The sequence below is a fragment of the Oryzias melastigma genome, linkage group LG10 (assembly GCF_002922805.2).
Source record: "Oryzias melastigma strain HK-1 linkage group LG10, ASM292280v2, whole genome shotgun sequence".
NCBI lineage: Eukaryota > Metazoa > Chordata > Actinopteri > Beloniformes > Adrianichthyidae > Oryzias > Oryzias melastigma.
In genome coordinates, this window is record NC_050521.1 from 21,825,035 (window position 1) to 21,844,437 (window position 19,403).

At 38.1% G+C, this 19,403-nt stretch overlaps 1 protein-coding gene and 1 long non-coding RNA gene across 2 annotated transcripts; both read right to left on the bottom strand.

The window, feature by feature from the left end:
- Window positions 1-9,479, bottom strand: LOC112153002. Its single transcript, XR_002920432.2, has 4 exons — window positions 7,482-9,479; window positions 7,243-7,393; window positions 7,054-7,152; window positions 1-19 (listed from the first exon to the last, which is right to left on the bottom strand). It is a non-coding gene; the product is annotated as an uncharacterized LOC112153002 (long non-coding RNA).
- An 898-nt stretch (window positions 9,480-10,377) lies between these two features.
- Window positions 10,378-18,953, bottom strand: lpar4 (lysophosphatidic acid receptor 4). The gene is made up of 3 exons (XM_024284191.2): window positions 18,649-18,953; window positions 11,896-12,662; window positions 10,378-11,817 (listed from the first exon to the last, which is right to left on the bottom strand). Exons 2-3 carry the CDS (start codon window positions 12,469-12,471, stop codon window positions 11,329-11,331), a joined length of 1,065 nt encoding a protein of 354 aa, XP_024139959.1. The 5' UTR covers window positions 12,472-12,662; window positions 18,649-18,953; the 3' UTR covers window positions 10,378-11,328.
- Between the last annotated feature and the right edge of the window lie 450 nt (window positions 18,954-19,403).

Here is a 19,403-nt window from a genome sequence, read left to right on the forward strand (position 1 = left end):
ATCTCCTTTTCATTCATTTCTAAAAAGAGAAAAAGGCAGAAAATAGCTGAGTTCTTCTTTTCCAAAATTAGAAAAGCTGTTTATTTTTCTAAAATAAAAGCTAGAACTGCTATTTTTTCAATATTTAAAAATTTTACTGGAAAAATATATAAAAGAGGGATTTTAAAAAAAAGTGACAGAAAACAGGAAGTAAAACTGTAATTAAATCATATTTTTTGCAAATACACAAAATCTCACCAATTATTTTTGTCTAATCTTTAGTTAAATATATATTTTTACACTAAACTATCTTACTTTTCATAAAAATATTAAGAGAATTAATCTAGAACATCTTGAGTCATTTGACCCTGAAAAAAATCTTAAGTATTAGCATTTACATAAATGTAAATGTAACTTTTTATAGCTTCAATAATAGCTTCAATATTCAGAGTAAATACCTAATGTAATGGTTATATCACCCATTCAGGTAGTAATACATAAAATAGACACGCATTACATAATCACAAGACGATCACTTGAAAGGGAGTGGTAGGAAGCAAATTTATATAATCCTTTTACCATTTTCTTTACATGAATTATCAGGATTTATTATTAAATATTTATACCCTACAATCACAGATTCAGGTTATTAAGAATCCTTAAGATCTGATTACATCAGTGATGTAATTAAATTTCAAACATCCATTGTATTATATATATATATATATATATATATATATATATATATATATATATAGAAAAGCTTATGATCATTTCAAGATTAAATTTTGTCTTAAAAGGCAGGATTTTAATAAATAATTTTAAGGAATCTTAACACAATAAATCATATTTGTTCTATTGGTTGATTTTATTACTTGTAAAAAGAAAAAAAACACCTTATTTTCTGTTTTTTAATCAATTTTTGGAGGACATTTTTTTGCAGTGCATATCTAAGCATTTATGTAAACTTCCTAAAATCAAAGAGCATCCATGTCAATTCAAGTGTCTAATTCAACAACCTTTTGTATAAACAGAATGTTTGGGCACGTTGACAACATTTTTGTAAATGAGAAAAAAATCCAACTCTACCATTCTACTTTTAAACTATATTTTGAGCTTTTTGTGTTTGCAAAAGCTCAAAATATATCATGTTTTGTTATCAGTTACTCCCTCCCCACCCCAGGAAATGATGTTTACTTTAAAGGACATTTATGTCAAGAAACTCCAGGATGTAGTAAGCCAAGTCGACCACTAGGGGTTAGTCTGGTGTCTTGGCATTTTTCTGGTGTAATCAGAAAGAGTATCTGATGTTCTGGTTGAAAAAAATACGTCTTTTTTGGGCTACAAAATACAGCAAAGGTGTTAATCATTCCACATTCTAAAAGAATATTTGCAGCAGTGGATGTAGTTTATTTTTAATGGACAGATACGCATCTATAACTGTTTTTCCGTTACACATATGCACAAAACTTTATTGAAATTCTAGAAATGCATACAGTTGATTCTGGGTCACAGAGAAAAAAAACAAACAAACTTGACCTACATTTTTCTATTTACCCCTACCTCCACTGCCACCCTTCCACCCGTGTCAGTCTTTGTCCCATCTAGTGCGGATGTTCTCTCGGCCTCATAAGGTGCTTGTATCTGTTCATCTAAAAACCTCAAACTCTCATAATATTCTTCGTCAACTCAATTTTCCGTCTTGACCTGTTTGACTGAAGCAGCTTGAACTGGTGCAACATGAAACAGCATCAGCAGCTGGTGCCATTTTCAGCTTCAAAGGGACTTTTATTTTGAAAAACTACTGGTTTCTCCTCACCACATCCGACTCATTCCTGACTCATGTCAAATCGTGTCAGAACACAACCTCTACTTTTTTGAAGTGGTGGTGCCGACTAATAAATTGAAGCCCTCAAGCTAGAAAATATAGTAAAAAAAAGAAGGTATTTAAAGTTTCTTTTGGCAGAAAAGAGCGAGTGAGGGAATAGAAGTGGAGTCTTTGACTTCAACATAAAAGAGAGACAAAAACAAGAGTCTTTACTCCAAATATGGATTTACTGTGACAGCTGTTCCCATAAATCATAATATTTAGCAACAGGTTGTCTCATGTTATGCTGCTAATAAAGACGCTAAAACTGTGGATTCACATTTATTATTATATTCAGAAAATACCAATTTTAGTGACTGTTTTTGATTTTTTTTGGATTGTTCCAATACACTTTAAAAGTGAGGCTTTTCAGCTTCCTTTTCCTCTCCCGACCTTTTAACTCCATACCCTTTGGCCCGATCCTTGAGGTCTTCCTGACTACATCTCTTCACTAAAATCCACATTAACTCTAAGAGATCTCTCCTTTCAAGATGTCGCTCCTCGCCAAAGGAACCCCCTCCCAATATCGCAGCATCAGAACGACTCCGTTGAGTGTTTTGACCCATAAGATTTATGTTTTTTTCCACGTAATTTTATTTTTAAGGAAAATTGAGTCTGTGTCTTTATGGGTAAAATTCTAAGAAAATACGTTTTTATTCGGGAGAGCTTTTATTCCTCTGTTTTGAACTTTTATTTTTAGTAAACCTTATTAATATTGGATTATATTACCTCACTTTGTTTTGATTTTATGGTGTATTTACTTTTAAACTCGTCCTGTCCAACAACCGAGCAGACAGAAAGGCCTGTTTTGTTGGACATATTTTACTCTCATGACAGGGGGGGTTTATTTGTATAAACCCCTTTTGTAATTTAAGTTAAACTTTATTTATAATGGTTCTATTTGTATTCTTTTTTGTTGGACTGAACAGAAAAAAAGAAGACTGAATAAGAGAGAGGGATGTTGGGGGGATCCAACAAACTTCCCATACAGACATGTTGACATGTACACAACACAACTACAGTTCACACACATACACTTTTGCATACAAACCAGCTTATGTAAAGCATTTCATTCAGTGCTCAGGTGAATGTTTCTGTACTGCTGAGACGGTTGTTTGAAATTTATATTTTTTTATGCTGTCTTTTTGTAAAGTTATTTCTATGAAAAGTTCTAAAGAAATAAAAAAGATATTTTATTGTAGTCTGGATTAAGGGGAAATCTATATCACATTTTAATGGCTCCAAGACGAAATCTTGTTTATTAAAAAAATGTTTAAAGTTGCTGCAGATATTTAAAATGAAGATAAACTTAAAAAGTTACAGGAAACTTCAACCAGTTCGTGGCCTACAAAAGGTTTGGGATCACTGGTTTAGGACAATCGTTATCCCACATGACTCTGACTATGAGACCATGAATTAATGGAGCAAATTCTGACAAGAATTCTGGTAGAACCCTGAATTCATCATTTTCACAGACTGTGACTGGAATTTTTAAAAACTTCCTGGATGAGTCAGCAGCTCAGTCCTCGGGAATTTCAGCACCATTCCAAGTAAGTTGATTATTTTTAAGCTGCTGAACTTTGTCCAGCAGTTTACATTGAGGTGGATCTGTTGGAAGAGAAAATATTGCTTCTGATAAGAAGATTATCTCCTACACTTTACACCGTGGTGAGTCAAGCGGGCATAAACACGTTCACTGCTGGGTCTCAGCTTGTCTCATTTCAGCTGAGTTGGCACAGAGAAGACGCTTTTCCTCTTCCAGCAGTTTCACTTTTTTTGTTTACAGTAATTAATCAACTTGTTTAACACTTTCACATGAAATCTGAGCTGAGCGCTTTTGCTTTGGTCTTCTACTTTATCGGGATGGATAATAAGTAATTTTTGGAGTTTTTGGCGAATGTCGAATACAAGTGGTCTAGCATTTCTCAGCATTAACTCTTTAGCGTCTTGAAAACCATGAAGGTTGAGATTCCAGCTCTGCAATCTAACCCCTAACAGTATTATTATGTTGTCAGTAGGTTTAGCAGTAGATTTTGTGATGAAACTTTCTATTTTTAAATCTGGTGATCAAAACTGAACACCTAAAATATAAAATGAAAGCAAATTTTAGTGGGACATCTATTTCTCCATCAAAAACTCATTCATTGGAATATTGTTTTAACTTAAAGTATATTTGAATAATATCGCAATTTTATTTGACTATTTGAGTGTGACAAATATCCAAAATAGAAAGAAAAGAGGAAATACTTTTCCCACAACAAAAACATAAAGTTTATAAAAAAGTTACTTTAAAAAATCCTAAACATGTAGATTTAGTTTGGAGGGGGAAAAAAAAGATATGATCTTCCTGCAGCCCGTTAAATTAAGTTTTACTCTGATGATCTTTTGATATATTTTCAAAGCGTCCACATTGGTCTTTTAACCCTGTAAGATCAAGGAATTTATAAAAAAATAAAATGTTGTTTTTAAATTGCTATATTTTTTAAACCCATTGATTGAATCCACAAGAATGTTAATTTAAGCAAAAATCAACCTTATTTACTCACTGTCTCACATTTGATCCACATATTTTCAACATGGTGTACCTGTATTATAAAGAACTAATTATTGACAAATGTAGCATTTTTTTCAGTGCTGGAAGCTGTAATTTTGAAAATAAATAAATAAAAACAAACAACCAATGAGTTATTGTCACTTTAAAGTTCTGAAAATTAGCTACACTTTTCCCGCCAAAAGTATCATGGAGGCAGCCATTTTGAAAAGAGCAGGAAAAGCTAAAAGAAAAAAATATGGCACCTGAAATTAATGACCAGAAGTCCCTCCCGGAGCCGGCTGCAAAAAAAAATATTGTTTGAAGCTTTTAACCTTTTTTCCCGTTTTTTCTCTCTTTAATCGACCTCAGCACCAACGAGGAAAACAAAGATGAAGATGGATCTAGTTGTCTACAAGTGGATCCATCAGAATGGAGCGGAGGAGGGAGCCTGTCCCCCGCCCAGAGTATTGTCTACACAAATATGATCTTTTCAAAAGGCATTTCTTCATCTCCTCTTGATGTAACAAATTAAATAAAGAAATCTCCAGAAATGCAACATTTAACTTAATTTTTTTTATTTATGTATTCCATCATCATTTTGGGAATATTAAAATACTTTCCCATCACTAACAGAAGATTAAAAAAAGCAGCTTATTTAGGATAATTACAATTTTAGATGTTTTTTCTTGCATAAAATATTAAATACTCTTCAAAAATATTCAAAAGTGTTCCTTTTCTAAGCCTGTTTAGGGTGATGGGGCTGCCGCCTGCCAAGCTACTGTCCGTTTATTAGTTCATCACAACACAGAGTCACATAACCATACACATTCACACCTATTAAGTGTGCTTTTGGACTGAGGGAGGAAACTGGGGTGGTAGAAGAAAACCCACAAATGCAAAAGGACAGCATGCAACTTCACACTGAAACTCCCATTTTAACCTGCATGAAGGAAGAGTGTTAACCACTATGACACCATGAAATGTATTTGACTTTAAGGTGAAAAAAAACCCACATTTTTGTCCATCCATCCATCTTCCAGACCGCTTCGTCCTTTTCGGGGTTGCGGGATGTGCCGGAGCCTATCCCGGCTACTGAAGGGCGAAGGCGGGGTACACCCTGGACAGGTCGCCAGTCTGTCGCAGGGCCTCAATCACACACATTCACTCTCACATTCACACCTAGGGGCAATTTAGAGTCACCAATTAACCTATGAAGCATGTTTTTGGACGGTGGGAGGAAGCCGGAGTCCCCGGTGAAAACCCACGCATGCACGGGGAGAACATGCAAACTCCACACAGAAAGGTCCCAGCCGGGATTCGAACCGGGGCCTTCTCGCTGTGAGGCGAGAGCGCTAACCACTGCGCCACCGCGCAGCCCACAATGTGGAGTTCTCACCATGAAATGTAAAATACTCAAAAAAAATTTAGATAGGCGGTTTTGTATTTTGGCCATCGATTCAATTTTATAATTTATTTTTTCCAACTAAGATCACAATCTAACTAAGAGAACTTATCTCCATGAATTATTTTAAATAGATGAAAGCACTTGAGACTAGTTCTTTAAACTGTAGATGGTTTAACTAATTATTAATATGAAATTTTAATCAGCATTGTAGCTTGGTTGTATATGTCTGACATTAGTGGTATTTTATTGTTGTATTGATTCTTGTCCGGGGCTCCCTTGAAAAAGAAGTTTTAAATCTCAATGGGACCCACCCTGGGTAAATAAAGATTAATAATAATAATAAGAACCTGCAACTTTATATATTCATTTTTCATATTGTATTTTAATCTGCATGTAAAAAAATCCAGCTTTGCATTCAAAGTGTATAACAGTTTTAAAAATAAACTTGAGGAACTTTGATTTAAATTCTGCTTTAACGTATGTGTCACTTCATGCCTTTAATGAACCACATCTACTGACAAAAACTCACTAAAAACAAGAATGCATCATGTTTTATGTTTTAAAACACATTCATTTATGAGAGATTTCTTTTCACTGCACACTTGCTGATTTATTTATCAGGAATCATAAACTGGCAGAAACCCCCATATGTATGGAGATGTTATGATTCATGAAACGTGGAACTAAAATATCCCTCTTCTCCACCTGATTGGAAAATTTTAGAATTTTCATTGATAGAATTTGCATGTTTCAGTTTACACAGGGAGTTTCAGTGCCAACATAAACTGAATTACATCTGAAAAATAACGGTTGCAGCAGGAAATGGAGGCGAAGGAGTGCATTAACTGCTAATCACTGAAAGATCTCTCTTCATTCTACCGTTAAGAGGCCCTCGCCCTTCCTATGGAAACCTCACAAGCGGAACAAAAAGACGTTTTTTGGTTTTTTCTTTTCAGTTGGTACCATACTTTCATCTGCAATCTTATGGGTTTGTAGTTTCACCATAGGCTGCAATGTAACCTGGAGCATTTTGAGATTCTCAGACTTGACTTAAGAGCACTAAAAGGTAACTTGTAGCTTTTAAATTCATATATCTATTAAAAAACTTAACAGTTAACCGTAAAAATCAATTTTATCAAAGGTTTTAAAGAAACTCTTTCACTTTCATCATCTTTTTTCACTATTATGTAACAAGCACATTCAGAAAAAGGTAAACTGTGATATAAAAAGATGAAAACAAATATTAATATGAAGTAAATGTTTCAGTACCTTTGCAACTTCCTTCACTCTCAGTCGAAAAAAGGAGAGCTCAGATCCAGAGATGACCACATGCTGCAGCAGTTTCACAAACGCAAACTGGTCCTCAAGCTGTACGGATGGAAACAGTGTCAACATTGAGCTTGCAAGACACAAGTTTGCAAAAGTATGGCTTGAGAGTGCATGAGAAGTCAGCTTTACCATCCCACAGATGCGGTTTAGCAGCACGAGCCGAAGCCTGCTGGCGCCTGCTCTCGAGCTGGTTTTCAGATTCTTGCGCACGAAGGGGGAAGCTCTGCCCTCTCAGTCTACAGAGGGACCTTTTCCTGCCGTTTGACGTGTCACAGACTCCCTAGCAACAGAGCAAAACTATAAAATCACACCTGGTTGGGTATATGATCAGTAAAAATTAAACAAGAGTTGAAGAAACTGATCCTCACCTTAAAAAGACAGAAGATTCTTCCAGTAGAAACACAGAGCACAAACGCAGATCCTCTGATTCACATGGTACAGTGAATATGTAAGAATATTTCAGAGGTGTTTTATCTGCTTCCTCAATCAGAAGCTCGACTTCCTTGTTTTGTGAAATGCAGCTCATCAAACATTCATTTCGGAACGTGTCACCAGGATATTTTTACCTCATGAGAACATTTTTAGAAACCTAAAAGACAGAGATGTTTCTGTGCTCTGAAACTTGGAAATCTGCAGTCATGGTGTGATATCAAATAACATGTTAAAGCAGGTCTCAACAAAACCCCATGACCTAACATGAACAAGAATGCAGGACTCTGAAAATCACTCGCAGGCAAAAGTATGAGGGCTTTTTTAACACACACACGAAAAAATAAAATAAATCTCACATCAATGTTTTAATTAGCGGCTAACCTCTGTCTATCAGAGGTTACTGCGGTTCATTTGTTATTAAAACGTAGTTTCTATGTGTGTCCACTAGATGTCAGAGTAAACCAACATGAACTTCCTCCTGTTCTCCTGCTGGAACAAAAACACATCGACTGTAAACACTTTCTCTCGGAAAGCTGGAAACTCGACAAAAACCACTCAGAGAGGAGGTCCAGCCTGCTTTTGCACTCCTCCTATTTCCTACCCCTTTGTCCTCTGCAGGACTGTCATCCTTCTCTCTGCTACTCTTGACCCCAAATTCCAAAGTCCATTGACTGTTATCAGTGACTCTGAATGCACATGGCAATATTCCTGGACAAAAAGAGGCCTAGAGCGGTTACCGGATCTTCACCTGTCTGTTTAAAAGCCACCACGGAGGGGGTTGCAGTCTGCAAAGTTACAGGTTGGCCTGCGTATGTATGTCAACACTCAACCTACAAATACAACAAATAGACTCATTAAGCCTCAATTTCTACGAGTATTAGCCAAATGGCAGCCTTCTGACTTCCATTATTTCACTGTTTTAAGAGACAAATTGCTTTAATTTCAAATTATTTCCCAAAGGATTTTGACCACAGCAATATGCACTAAGGATGCAGGGGCGGAGCTACAGGGGAGCAAGAGAGGGCAGCTTGCCCCCCCCCCAATTTCTGAATCAATATTAGTATTAATATTGACAAAGATTAAAGATAAATTGTTAATAAAAGCTTATTTAAGCAGTAGTAATAGCACCTCACCTAACAAAAAAACAAAAAAAAAACCTTACTGTTTTATATTAATATCAATAATAGGATGTTTGAAATATGTATTTTTTAGCTCCGCCTCTGTCAGGATGGATGCTCCACAGGTTTATACACAAAAATGATATGGGAGGTGCACATGGCCCAGAGTTTGATCCACCTTTTCTCCAACAACGTTACCAAAATAATAATTGGACTGAACTTTCATATACCCTTAAGAAAAACAGGCTCTGAATTTAACCTCTGATATAATCAGAACTATTGATTTTTAAAAAAATGACAAAACAAAATGAATAAAAGTGTTTGACATCAAAATCAGACTTTTTCACATATGAGTCAATGGGAAATGACTTATTTTTGACACCAGCCTCTAGTGGTCTTTTGAGGAACTGCAGCCTTTAGTACTTACTGTTTTTTTTTAGATTTGGGAACATATGACTAAACATAGTGGACAGAGTCACACTTTGAAAATGACCTGCATCCGGTTCCAACAAAATCAAGTCAATCCGGTCTCCATTTTTGTGCGACACGAATTCTGCCATATTGGAACCGGAAATCCTCACTAACCACTGATTGGTCAGAGTCAGTCTTTGTCAACATTTCTATGGCAACCCGTCTCGCCAATCATTAATGGGGTTGTTGACACCTCTACCACTTGAAAGCGTTCTACATGAAATCCGTTAAACGTTTGACGCTAGATCGCAAACCTTTTTTCTTTTGAGGAATCTGATTGGTCAGTTTATGACTTGAATAACTTGCACTGCAGAAAATGAAAAAAAAAAAGATAATTATCAGGAACATGTTAAAAAAGGTGGCAGAGCAAGAATGTTTTTCTGAAAAAATAGAATGACTGAGTAATACCTGTTTATTTCTCTATAGAAGTCTATGGGATTGTAGCATGTTGATGGAGAATATAAAGAAAAATAAGCTTAAAATTGCATTTCTGAGTATGTCTTTATTTTAAGTTGTTGTGAATCAGGAGCAGACAAAAAAAGAAGAAACTTTTAGTTGTGACGTAAAACTTCCAGCCACAAGCTCCATTCATATCAACCACTTGTAGATGACTAGACCCGTGTACATCGATGTTTTCCCCGTCCGAGCTGGTACCTTGTGCTGTTCTAGGTACGTTAAAGTTGGGACTGGACCCCACAAGACAGGTCGCTGAACTTTTTTTTCTCAATGATTTTTCATTTTAACTGGTGTCCATGACAGACATGAAATCCTGTCCACTTTCGTCCACATTTTTCGTGGGACGAATAACATGTTAATGTAAGGCTAGGGTCATCTGGACCCCGTAAAATAGCACGAGGGTTAAATTGTAAACACTGCATAGCTATGATACTGATTGCCATTTTTGATGCACTGTTAATGTTAAGTTGGGGTTTTGAGGGGATGTAATAAAGTGGGAGAGTGTATATACAGATTGATGATGGGAAGCGGGGGCGGCTTACTCTGCAAATTCTAGGCAAATTTCTTATGAATTCTTGTCTCGCTGCAGAAAATAATAATAAAAATAGCATAATCATAATTAAAAAACTACTAGGAACACTTTCACAATAGATCAAGAGATGATTGGACTGTCACTTCAATTACTATTTTTCCATTTTTAAAAAGGTAGACATTGCTATAGTTGCAAAGTCATAAGTGAAATTTCAGTCTTTAGTCTGAACTTGAATGCACAACGCTTTCAATAAAATCATCCTCTGAAAATCTTTATTTTGCTAGGTATTACACCCCGATAGGACTGCATTATAAAAGGCATTTCTGACAAAAGTATTCCCCAAAAAATGTCCTTCATGCAAATTCAGCAGTTCTCACTCTAGAGGATCTCCTGACTCATTACTGTGTTGTGTAAGAAGGCGATTTTTGGATAAACAGTCCCGACTGTTCAACCGTACTTTGGAATGTGAACATGTTTGTTGCGTGTAAGAGACTGTGAGCAGATCTGCAGTCTAAGGCCAGATTAAGACAGAGAGCGCTCATTCAGGGGAAAACAATGGTCCATTGCTTCAGCCATAATAAGCATTTGGCCTGCGACACAGCGCGCAGACCAAGGTCCTCCAATGCATCAGGGCTGCCCTGTGACTGCACAACAAGAGAAAGACAAACTCCTCTGCAAGTTCATGTTTAGGTTCACGCTGACAAAGAGGAGGTTTGATGAGGGAAATAAAACTCAGGCTTTTAACATCAAAACTCAACATAAAACTGGGGCAGTTCAAGGCCGGGACACAACAGCAGTATCAACACACTATAAAGTATTAAGATGCTAATGGCATAACAGCATGAGAAAGTCCTAAGTTTCGCATAACCTGTGGTACACTACAAAGTTTATATCTCATGCACAGTCCAGTGCGTCTTCAGGACTGAGTGTGCGATAAGCCTGAGTGTTGATGGGCTGGAGGGTCCCTGAACAAACAGTTTTCTTCGTATGGCTGGAACTGAGCTCCCTCGAGTGTTCTCTCCCAACAAAAAAAGAAAAAAAAGATTTATTCCTCAGTTCAACAGTTATGGATTAATCCGAAAATCCCAGGCCATACCTCAGGACTTACCCTCAGGACTTAACTAATCTGTTAAGCTATTTGTTTGCCACTTCCAGGATCAAACGGCTAATTGCAGTTTCCAGTAAAAAAAACAAACAAAAGTTGAGTCACAACTGACTGTCGGACATCACTGTCTCTTTTCCGTTGCTGGCCACAGTGTGTGTGTCCGTGGGGAGACTGTTGGGCATGTCTTTAGCCTCGGTGTCACTGCGGGGAATACTCTCGGGGCGAGAGCCGCTTCCTTTGCCTCCTAAAACAAAGCTCTTCTGAAAGCTCTCCGAGGTGAAGTAATAGACCACAGGATCCAGGCAGCAGTTGAGACTGGCCAGGCACAGGGTGATGGGGTAGAGGGTCCGTGCAAACCGCTCCACCGTGCAGTTAGCTAGCGCCTGGGTTCGCACCAGCGCATACACAAAAAGGATGGAGTTGTAAGGGACGAAGCAGATGATGAAGATGCCGAGATGGACCACGATCATTCGTAAGACGCGTCTCTTGCTGTCACAGCCGTGAGCGACGGTCACTGGGCGGCGGAGCGTTCGCAGGACCAGAGAGGAGCATACCAAGTTAGCCAGGAGGGGTAAGAGGAAACCAACGATCTGTAAAAACAACAAAAACGAAACACAACATTGAACTTCACTGGTCTGTATTTGTAAGAACACAGTGTGTCTATTCACCTCAATGAAGATAGTGATCTTAGACAGGTAGGTCTTCCAGGTGTTCTTGGAGAAGCCTTCGAAACACGTGGTAGCGGAGTGTTTGCTGTTAATGGTGGAGAAGAAGGTCACAGATATTCCTCCGCCTACGATGGTCAGCCACACGGCGGCGCACATCAGCGCCGCGTTCCTACGCGTGCGGATGGAGCGGGATCGGAACGGGTACACTATAGCCAAGAAGCGGTCCACGCTGATGCAGGTGAGGAAGAGCATGCTGCCGTAGATGTTTGTGATGAAGGCGGTCCCTGAAACTTTGCACAAGCCATCTCCAAACGGCCAGTTGCGGTTAACGTTGTAGAAGACTTTAAAGGGCAGCGTGAAAACGAACACCAAGTCCGAAAACGCTAAGTTTGTCATGAACATTGTGGTTTCGTTGCTGATTTTCATTCGGAAGCAGAACACAAAAAGGGCGGCGCAATTGGTTATCAGACCTAGAATGAAGACGACGCTGTACACCGCAGAGTACAAGTCATACTTAAAGGAATCATCAATCCCACAGTTCTCCATTCCAGTCTCGTTGATCACCAGGCTGGCCATGGCGGCGGCTCTAACGAAGGCTGAGTCTCCACAAAACAAAAGCACTAGACGTCCGGAAAGAGGGGCGATATCTGGGAAACCAGGGTTTTATTGGGGGCCTCTGAAGTCAAGCCCCCTCCAAGTCATCCAGCACCATCAGACGCACAAATGAGGGCAGTCAGGATACAAGCCGGAGCAGCTGCTCCGTCCTCCTGCAGAGAGAAAAGGAAAAAGCACTCAGTGACTTCCTCGCTGTAAGCGACAAAACATTTGAGGTCTCCAGGACGTAGCTTATGAATTCAGAGCGCAAAACGAACTCAACAGAACACATTTCAATGCAACAGATGACAAAAAGGAGTTCTCTCTGCTTCCATAAATATTCCTTTAAGACTTAATTCTTCATCTACAATTCTGACATAACAAAAATGTGGGAGACGGGACAAAGGGATAGTGTATGAAGGGCCTCAGAGGAGTTTTTCAATGTGTTAATGTGGCATTGTTGATTTATTCTGACCAGAACGTTGTGTTTTTCAGAAACCCAGAGTTCATTCAGACCTGTAACAATACTTTTCATTATTAAAACCAGGACACTTTGCAGTGCAGCAGATTAATATACCGACATAAGTTCACTTTATTCATACAGCTAAGTATCAGATGGAAATATTAACAATTTTTTTCTAGAGTTTCCAGTAATATTTACTAAAAATTAACTTATATATATATATATATATATATATATATATATATATATATAAAGTATATATCCTGCAGCCCCATTCAGCAGTGTCAGTTGTCTCAACATTTATCGGTGAAATTCATAAACGCGCCTCCTGTCCTGTTTGTTTAGGAGTGATAACCACAGTGGTTATCCAAAACATGGTTTATTCAAATCAACGACACAGTCTTTCAGTCTTTGTTTTGTTTTGCTCTCACTCTTTTGGTTTCTGTGCTGGTAGGCTGTGGCTTCTCCGAGAAGACCCCGCCCACTCACCTGCGGCTCTCAAAGGACATAGGTGCCTGCACTTTACAGTAATTTGTTGGAACAGTATTTTAAGTGACTTTGTTTAAGTCCAGAGTGTCTTTTCAGTTTTGTTACTTGTAGCTGTTGGCTTTTTGCCCTGTGGTTGTTTGTTTTTACAATGCAGGTCTTTGATCTTTGTCTTTTTTTGTTTTATTTTTTAATTATTATTATTTTTTTTTTTTGCATGTTACATCCACTTAACCTTGCCTGTTCTGTTCTGCCTCTGTTTCATGCTGGTACAGTGTAACAAACAGTGGATGCAGTTGTTTTTTCTGAACATAATCACAGATGTAAAGCTGAATTGGACAACATAATAAATGAGACTCTCTCTGTATGAATTTGAATTTGCCCTGTTCATTGTCTTATTGTAAACTTTAAATGCAAATAAATAGTTTAATAGCAATTCATTATTTCTATTCTGTCAGCGTCATACAATGAGACAACAGTGTTTTTGTGTGCTAAGAGTATTTATAAAAGGATAAACTGTTTCCCTGAAGAACAATTAGCCTGATTCTCTTTGTCTATTTACAAGTTTCTTCCAGCTCTAGTAGTAGTACCAATAGTACCTTTATTTATCCAGGTAGAAATGTTTAAAGTCCCACTCCAATCATCTTTTGAGCTATTTTAATTTTGATTATGCCTTTTTAAAAAACTGTATTGTTTTCAAGGGCAGTTTCTGCAGAGCGGCAGTTGTTGATTAGAAATTCACCTCTGAGTTGTGGGTGGGGCTGTTGGTGCAGAACATCCTCTTTCTGTCACCCATCTGTGTATACTGTCAGGAGTCAGCGCTCTGTCTCCCCCTCTGGCCCCCAGCGGGAACAGTCTCCAGAGTACTGAATGCACTTCATTTCCCAGCAGCCTCAGCCCACAGTTCCTGGATGCTGCTCAGCTGTCTCCAATCAGACAATCACCCAGCTGCTTCTTAAGAAGCACACAGAGCCACACTCAGCGTGAAGTGTTGTTTGTGCCATCTTGCCTGCATTACTGAGCGTTTACACCAGGACCTGATCTTCTGTCTGACCCTGCTTTATCTCTGATTGCCTGCCCTGACCTTTGCCTAGACCCTGACTGCTCTACTGTCTTCTTGGATGTTACCATGCTCAAGCAATGTTGAAGCTATCCAGCTGTGAATTTTTGATATCAAAGATGTACATAGATCTATTTGTCTACTAGTGGAAGCATCAGAATGGAGCGGAGCAGGGAGTTTGGGACTGACCCAATGTATTTTCCACATAACAAATATGTTCTTTTTCAAGCTGCATTTTTTTGTCCTTGATTCACAACAATTTGAATAAAGAAATATTAAGAAATGTAATTTTAAGCTTAATTTTCATCGTTCGAAGTTTGAAAAATGCCATAAGAACCTGTTAAAAACACCAAAACACTTGATCTTCATCAGACTGGATCCACAAGAACAACTTCTCTAACAAATGTGAGCTGCATCAGTGCTTGTATATATATAAATAACATAAAACAGAGTGCAAACACAACAATCACAAAACAGTTATACAGAAATACATTTAGCTTCTATAACAGGAGCAAGTATCAACAATGACTCGTCTGAACAAAGAGATGGATGATTATAATGAATTAATTTATAGAGAGACCTGACCTCAATGCATTCCAGAAGTTAGTTTCTCATTTTAGATGAAGGGAAATACATTGGAAGTTTGGTCAAAAACTTATTTTGGAAGCAGCAAAAATTTGATACTAGTGTAAATTGTGTGGTTATGAGTACAAAGTGGCAAAACGGCACAACATAAGCACTTCAACTACACAACTACAACACCTAAACAAGTACACATTTATATAAAACCAATAAAACAACTCTCGCTTTGACCACTGCACTCCAGCAGGAGTTTCCTCGTCTGCTTTCCTTCACAATCCAGCGTTAAAAGCTCTTGGCCTAAAATTCCCTTCCCACCACAGAAGTACAAAACAAAGCAACTGCATGGAGGAAGCCCAGCGAGGAGCGGCTCTCATTATCACAAAACACAATAGCTTTTATTGCATAAACAAACACGGCGTTGGGGAAGACAATGAACTCACGGCTTGTTTACCTATAGCTGAACTTGAACGTGTGATGTCACGGCAGGAACTAGAAATGTGTGAGGAATGTGTGGAGCTCTGACACGCTGCTTTAGGAGGAAACCGCTAAACTCATCTCTCTTCGCGTTATCACTGATTCTACTGCCACAAATTCAGTTTCACTAAGTGATTTATTCTCAGAGAGTCTGATTGGAATTAGTCTGCTTACAAGCACATCCTGTAGTGTTTTTTTTCAAAATAAGAAAATAAACTTTAGCTTAAAGTTCCCCTCTGATGAAAATCATGCTCAAATCGGCTCATTTGACCGCAGGTATAAAGGATTGTAAATCAATGAAAGACCATTTTGACGTTAGTTTTCATTATTGTGTGAATGCATCCAATGCATTCACACTATTGAGATTCTTCATTTACGTTTTCTTCCGTACGTTTTTTGACACGTAAAAACTCAAGCGCAATTTACACAATCTTGGTATCAAAACGTTCAGCACGTTAAGGGCATTACTGCTTGTATTTTTGGTTTTCGCAAATTTTACAGTTTTTGCGATATTACGCAATTTATACGAATTTTCAGCCCATGTTAAGTCAATGGGAAAATGTAAAATTTTTTACTGCACCTTAAAACTTTTACAATATTGGTATCAAAACGTTCAGCACGTTCAGGACATTAAAGCACGAACTTTTAGTATTCATACATTTTACGTTTTTTACGCAATTTATGCTAATTAATGCAATTTAAGCTATTAATGCTAATTAATGCAATTTAAGCACTTTACACACTTTACACACTTTATACACTTAATGCACGTTATACAATTTAAGCAATTACTGCAAATGTAAGCAATTTACGCGATTTACAACAACCGCATTAATGCGATAATGCATTCACACAAGCATTATCGCAGGTAATGCGACTTTTCTAGTTTTTACAGGGATTCTATTGGGTGGGGGGCAGCTCAGCTCCAAAAGCCACGCGCCCTCAGAGGATATTTTGGAAACATGAAAACATGAATTTTTTTTTTTTTTTTAAGACATTTAGGTTGTGAGATTTTGGTTAAAAACTTTGTAATAATAATTAAAACATGACTGGGAATGTTTTTTAAATTAAAAAATGATCATTTGGGACTTTAAATACCTTGTGTGGAGGTTCATAAATAGGAGTTTTAGTATTTCACCTCCAACTAATATGGAATTATTAACAATTTCCTAAAACAAAACAAACAAAAAAAACAATTAATAACACAAAACATGAAAAACAAGCAACTATAGCCAAAAAAAATGTTGAATAACCTAATTTTTCATATTTTCTATATAGTTTAACAGCATTTCAAATGAGATAGGTAGTAAGTAGCAAAAGCTTATAATTATTTACTTTAACAAAAAAAAGACTAACAAAAAGATTTTGACTTAAAATGAATTTAATCAGACAAAGACACTAATGTGTTTTGGCTTTAGCTCAAAAGTTATCGTAGCAACAACGGCGGTAAAATGCAAATTTTCCAATTTACTGGCAAACTGTAGTCTATAGAAGTCTTTATCAGCAAATAAACTCCTCACATGTGCACTCACTGACCCAAAGATAGCATTCAGCTGAAGCTTAGAACATTTAAATGATTTTAAGAAGTTTTTTCCTGTCAAATTTGGCTGATAAATTTGTGATACATCAGGTTGTTTGTATATGTGCTGCAGCTTATGGAACATTTTTAAAGGATCTAATTTTATTTGAACTCTTCTGATTTGATCTGAAGTCCTCCGGCTTCATGGGAGAGCAATTCTAAATTGCAACAGCCCCCCTGTTTAATAAGCTAAAGTGGCCTTATCTTTAGTTACGCAACAGAGCTCACCCAGCGGCGAGGTGGTCTGCGTCTCTCTTGGCACATGCACTCCTCGCCGTGCACACTCCAGGTTAAAAAGCAGTGGTTTTGTCCAGTGCCAGCTGCAGTGTGACATCTTTACTGCGTTTTCACACGCCTCCTGCGAGGCTTTAACCAGCTCTCACAATGCTCACAGTGTACCCATCTGGCCCAAACACACACTTACTGTCACTGTCTTCAAATAACAGCCTAAAGTGTTCTTTTTTTTATCACAAACTCTGTTTTACTTTAAAGTTTGTCTTTTAGAAGCTTCATGAAATCTGTGCTCCAAACTAAAGACTCCTTTAACTGAGAGGAGCGTCACCCTCTGCTGCAGATCTGGAGCAGAGGTAAGTATGTCGTGGATTACCAGGAGTCCCGCAGAGGGGCTTCAGTCTTTATGTGTGTGCTGCAGACAGCTGCAAAGTTACCGGGTCCCTCCACACCCACCACATGGCAGTGACAGAAGTGGGGGGCCCCTCTGGGACCCGCTGATATGAACAGATCAAACCCCGGCTCAGCTCCCATCCAGCTGTTCCCTTTTCTCAAGTGTCAGGAGGAGGACGACGGCGAGACGGCGAGGATGCATGGAGGAAAGCACATGGACGTTCTTCAAAGAGCGTCTACCAAACTGCTATTAGAGAGGAAGTGGACACATAAACAGGAATGTTTGTCTGGAATGTGATTTGTGCTCAGAAACAAAAGCACTTTATGCAAATGCAAACCCCTTTTAACACTATTTTAAGGACTTAAAGTCATTTTCCTGCTTTTTTACCTTTCAGTAATTGTGTTTTGAAATACTTGCAGATTGGTTTCAACCAAATTATTACTTCATATTCTTAAAAATGTGTCAAATCTATGTTAGAATTTAATGAAAGAACCTTGTGATTCCTCAAAGCACTTTATGCCCCAGTAGAGTTTGATGATTTATCCAATAAACTTTGCTTAAATGCATAAAAAGTCTGTTTTTAACTGCAAAACTGTGGAGAAATAAAACCTTTAGATAGGATTTGTAATTGCAATTTGCCACATTAACAAAAGACTTTATACATATGGACCAAAAGTTTGGAACTAACCCATTTATTAATCTAAATTAGTTTATTTTATTGATATTTTAGGGGATTTTTTTATTGAAAACATTTTAAAAATGTGCTGTTTTACATATTATAAAAGCAAATAAATGCTTATGAGTAATTTATAATAAGATTTTGAGAGCTTTTCCTAATTTATTTTGTAGTAAAAACATCATTTTTGAATAGAATGAACACTCATGAGTACCTGAATGGATGGTGACAGCTCACTGATGTTTGTCCGAGGCGCAGCTGTCAAGAAACCAACTCCAGACCGCTTCACCTGAACGCGTCGCAGCTCCTCAGCCTCCAAACGGGACCATGTGGTCTCCCGCGCTCCCTCCGGGCCAAACTACCGGCTGAAAGCGACCCGCTTCTGACGAGCTGCACCGACGTCTCCCATTAATCACGGAGACTCGCCCCTCCAGCCTGACCGCAGCTCAGTCCGCGCCTGCAGTGCTCAGCCGGACCGAGTGCTGGTCATTGCGCACGGGTTAGTGTGCGCAGAGCGCGCGCGCGCACTGAAAGGAAATGAGACAAAAGCATCACGACGGGGGAGGGAACACCTCACTGGAGAGGGAAGGCTGGAAAATCACATCTATCTATCTATCTATCTATCTATCTATCTATCTATCTATCTATCTATCTATCTATCTATCTATCTATCTATCTATCTATCTATCTATCTATCACATTTTCAGTCTAATTATACTCAAGTGGATCCTGATCCAGGAGCTGATCTTTGTCTGTATTCAGATTGGACACATTTGGTTTGTGTAAAGTGAACCAGAACTCGTTTACTCCGATGATCCAGACCTCTGAACTCTTGGATCCATCTCTCCATGTGGTTTCTGTTCGTTTCCAATCCCACTGAGCTTCAGTTCACTCTAAGATTTCTCAGTCTGAATACAAAGTGGTCCAGGAGCTGAATAACGTAACCAAAATGGCCACCTTAGCTGGTCG

Excerpts from the sequence above, each read along its gene's own strand:
- lpar4 (XM_024284191.2), bottom strand. The coding sequence starts at position 12,471 with ATGGCCAGCCTGGTGATCAACGAGACTGGAATGGAGAACTGTGGGATT. Across the intron at positions 11,818-11,895 it reads AGATCACTATCTTCATTGAG|ATCGTTGGTTTCCTCTTACC; the intron begins GTGAATAGACAC and ends TTGTTTTTACAG.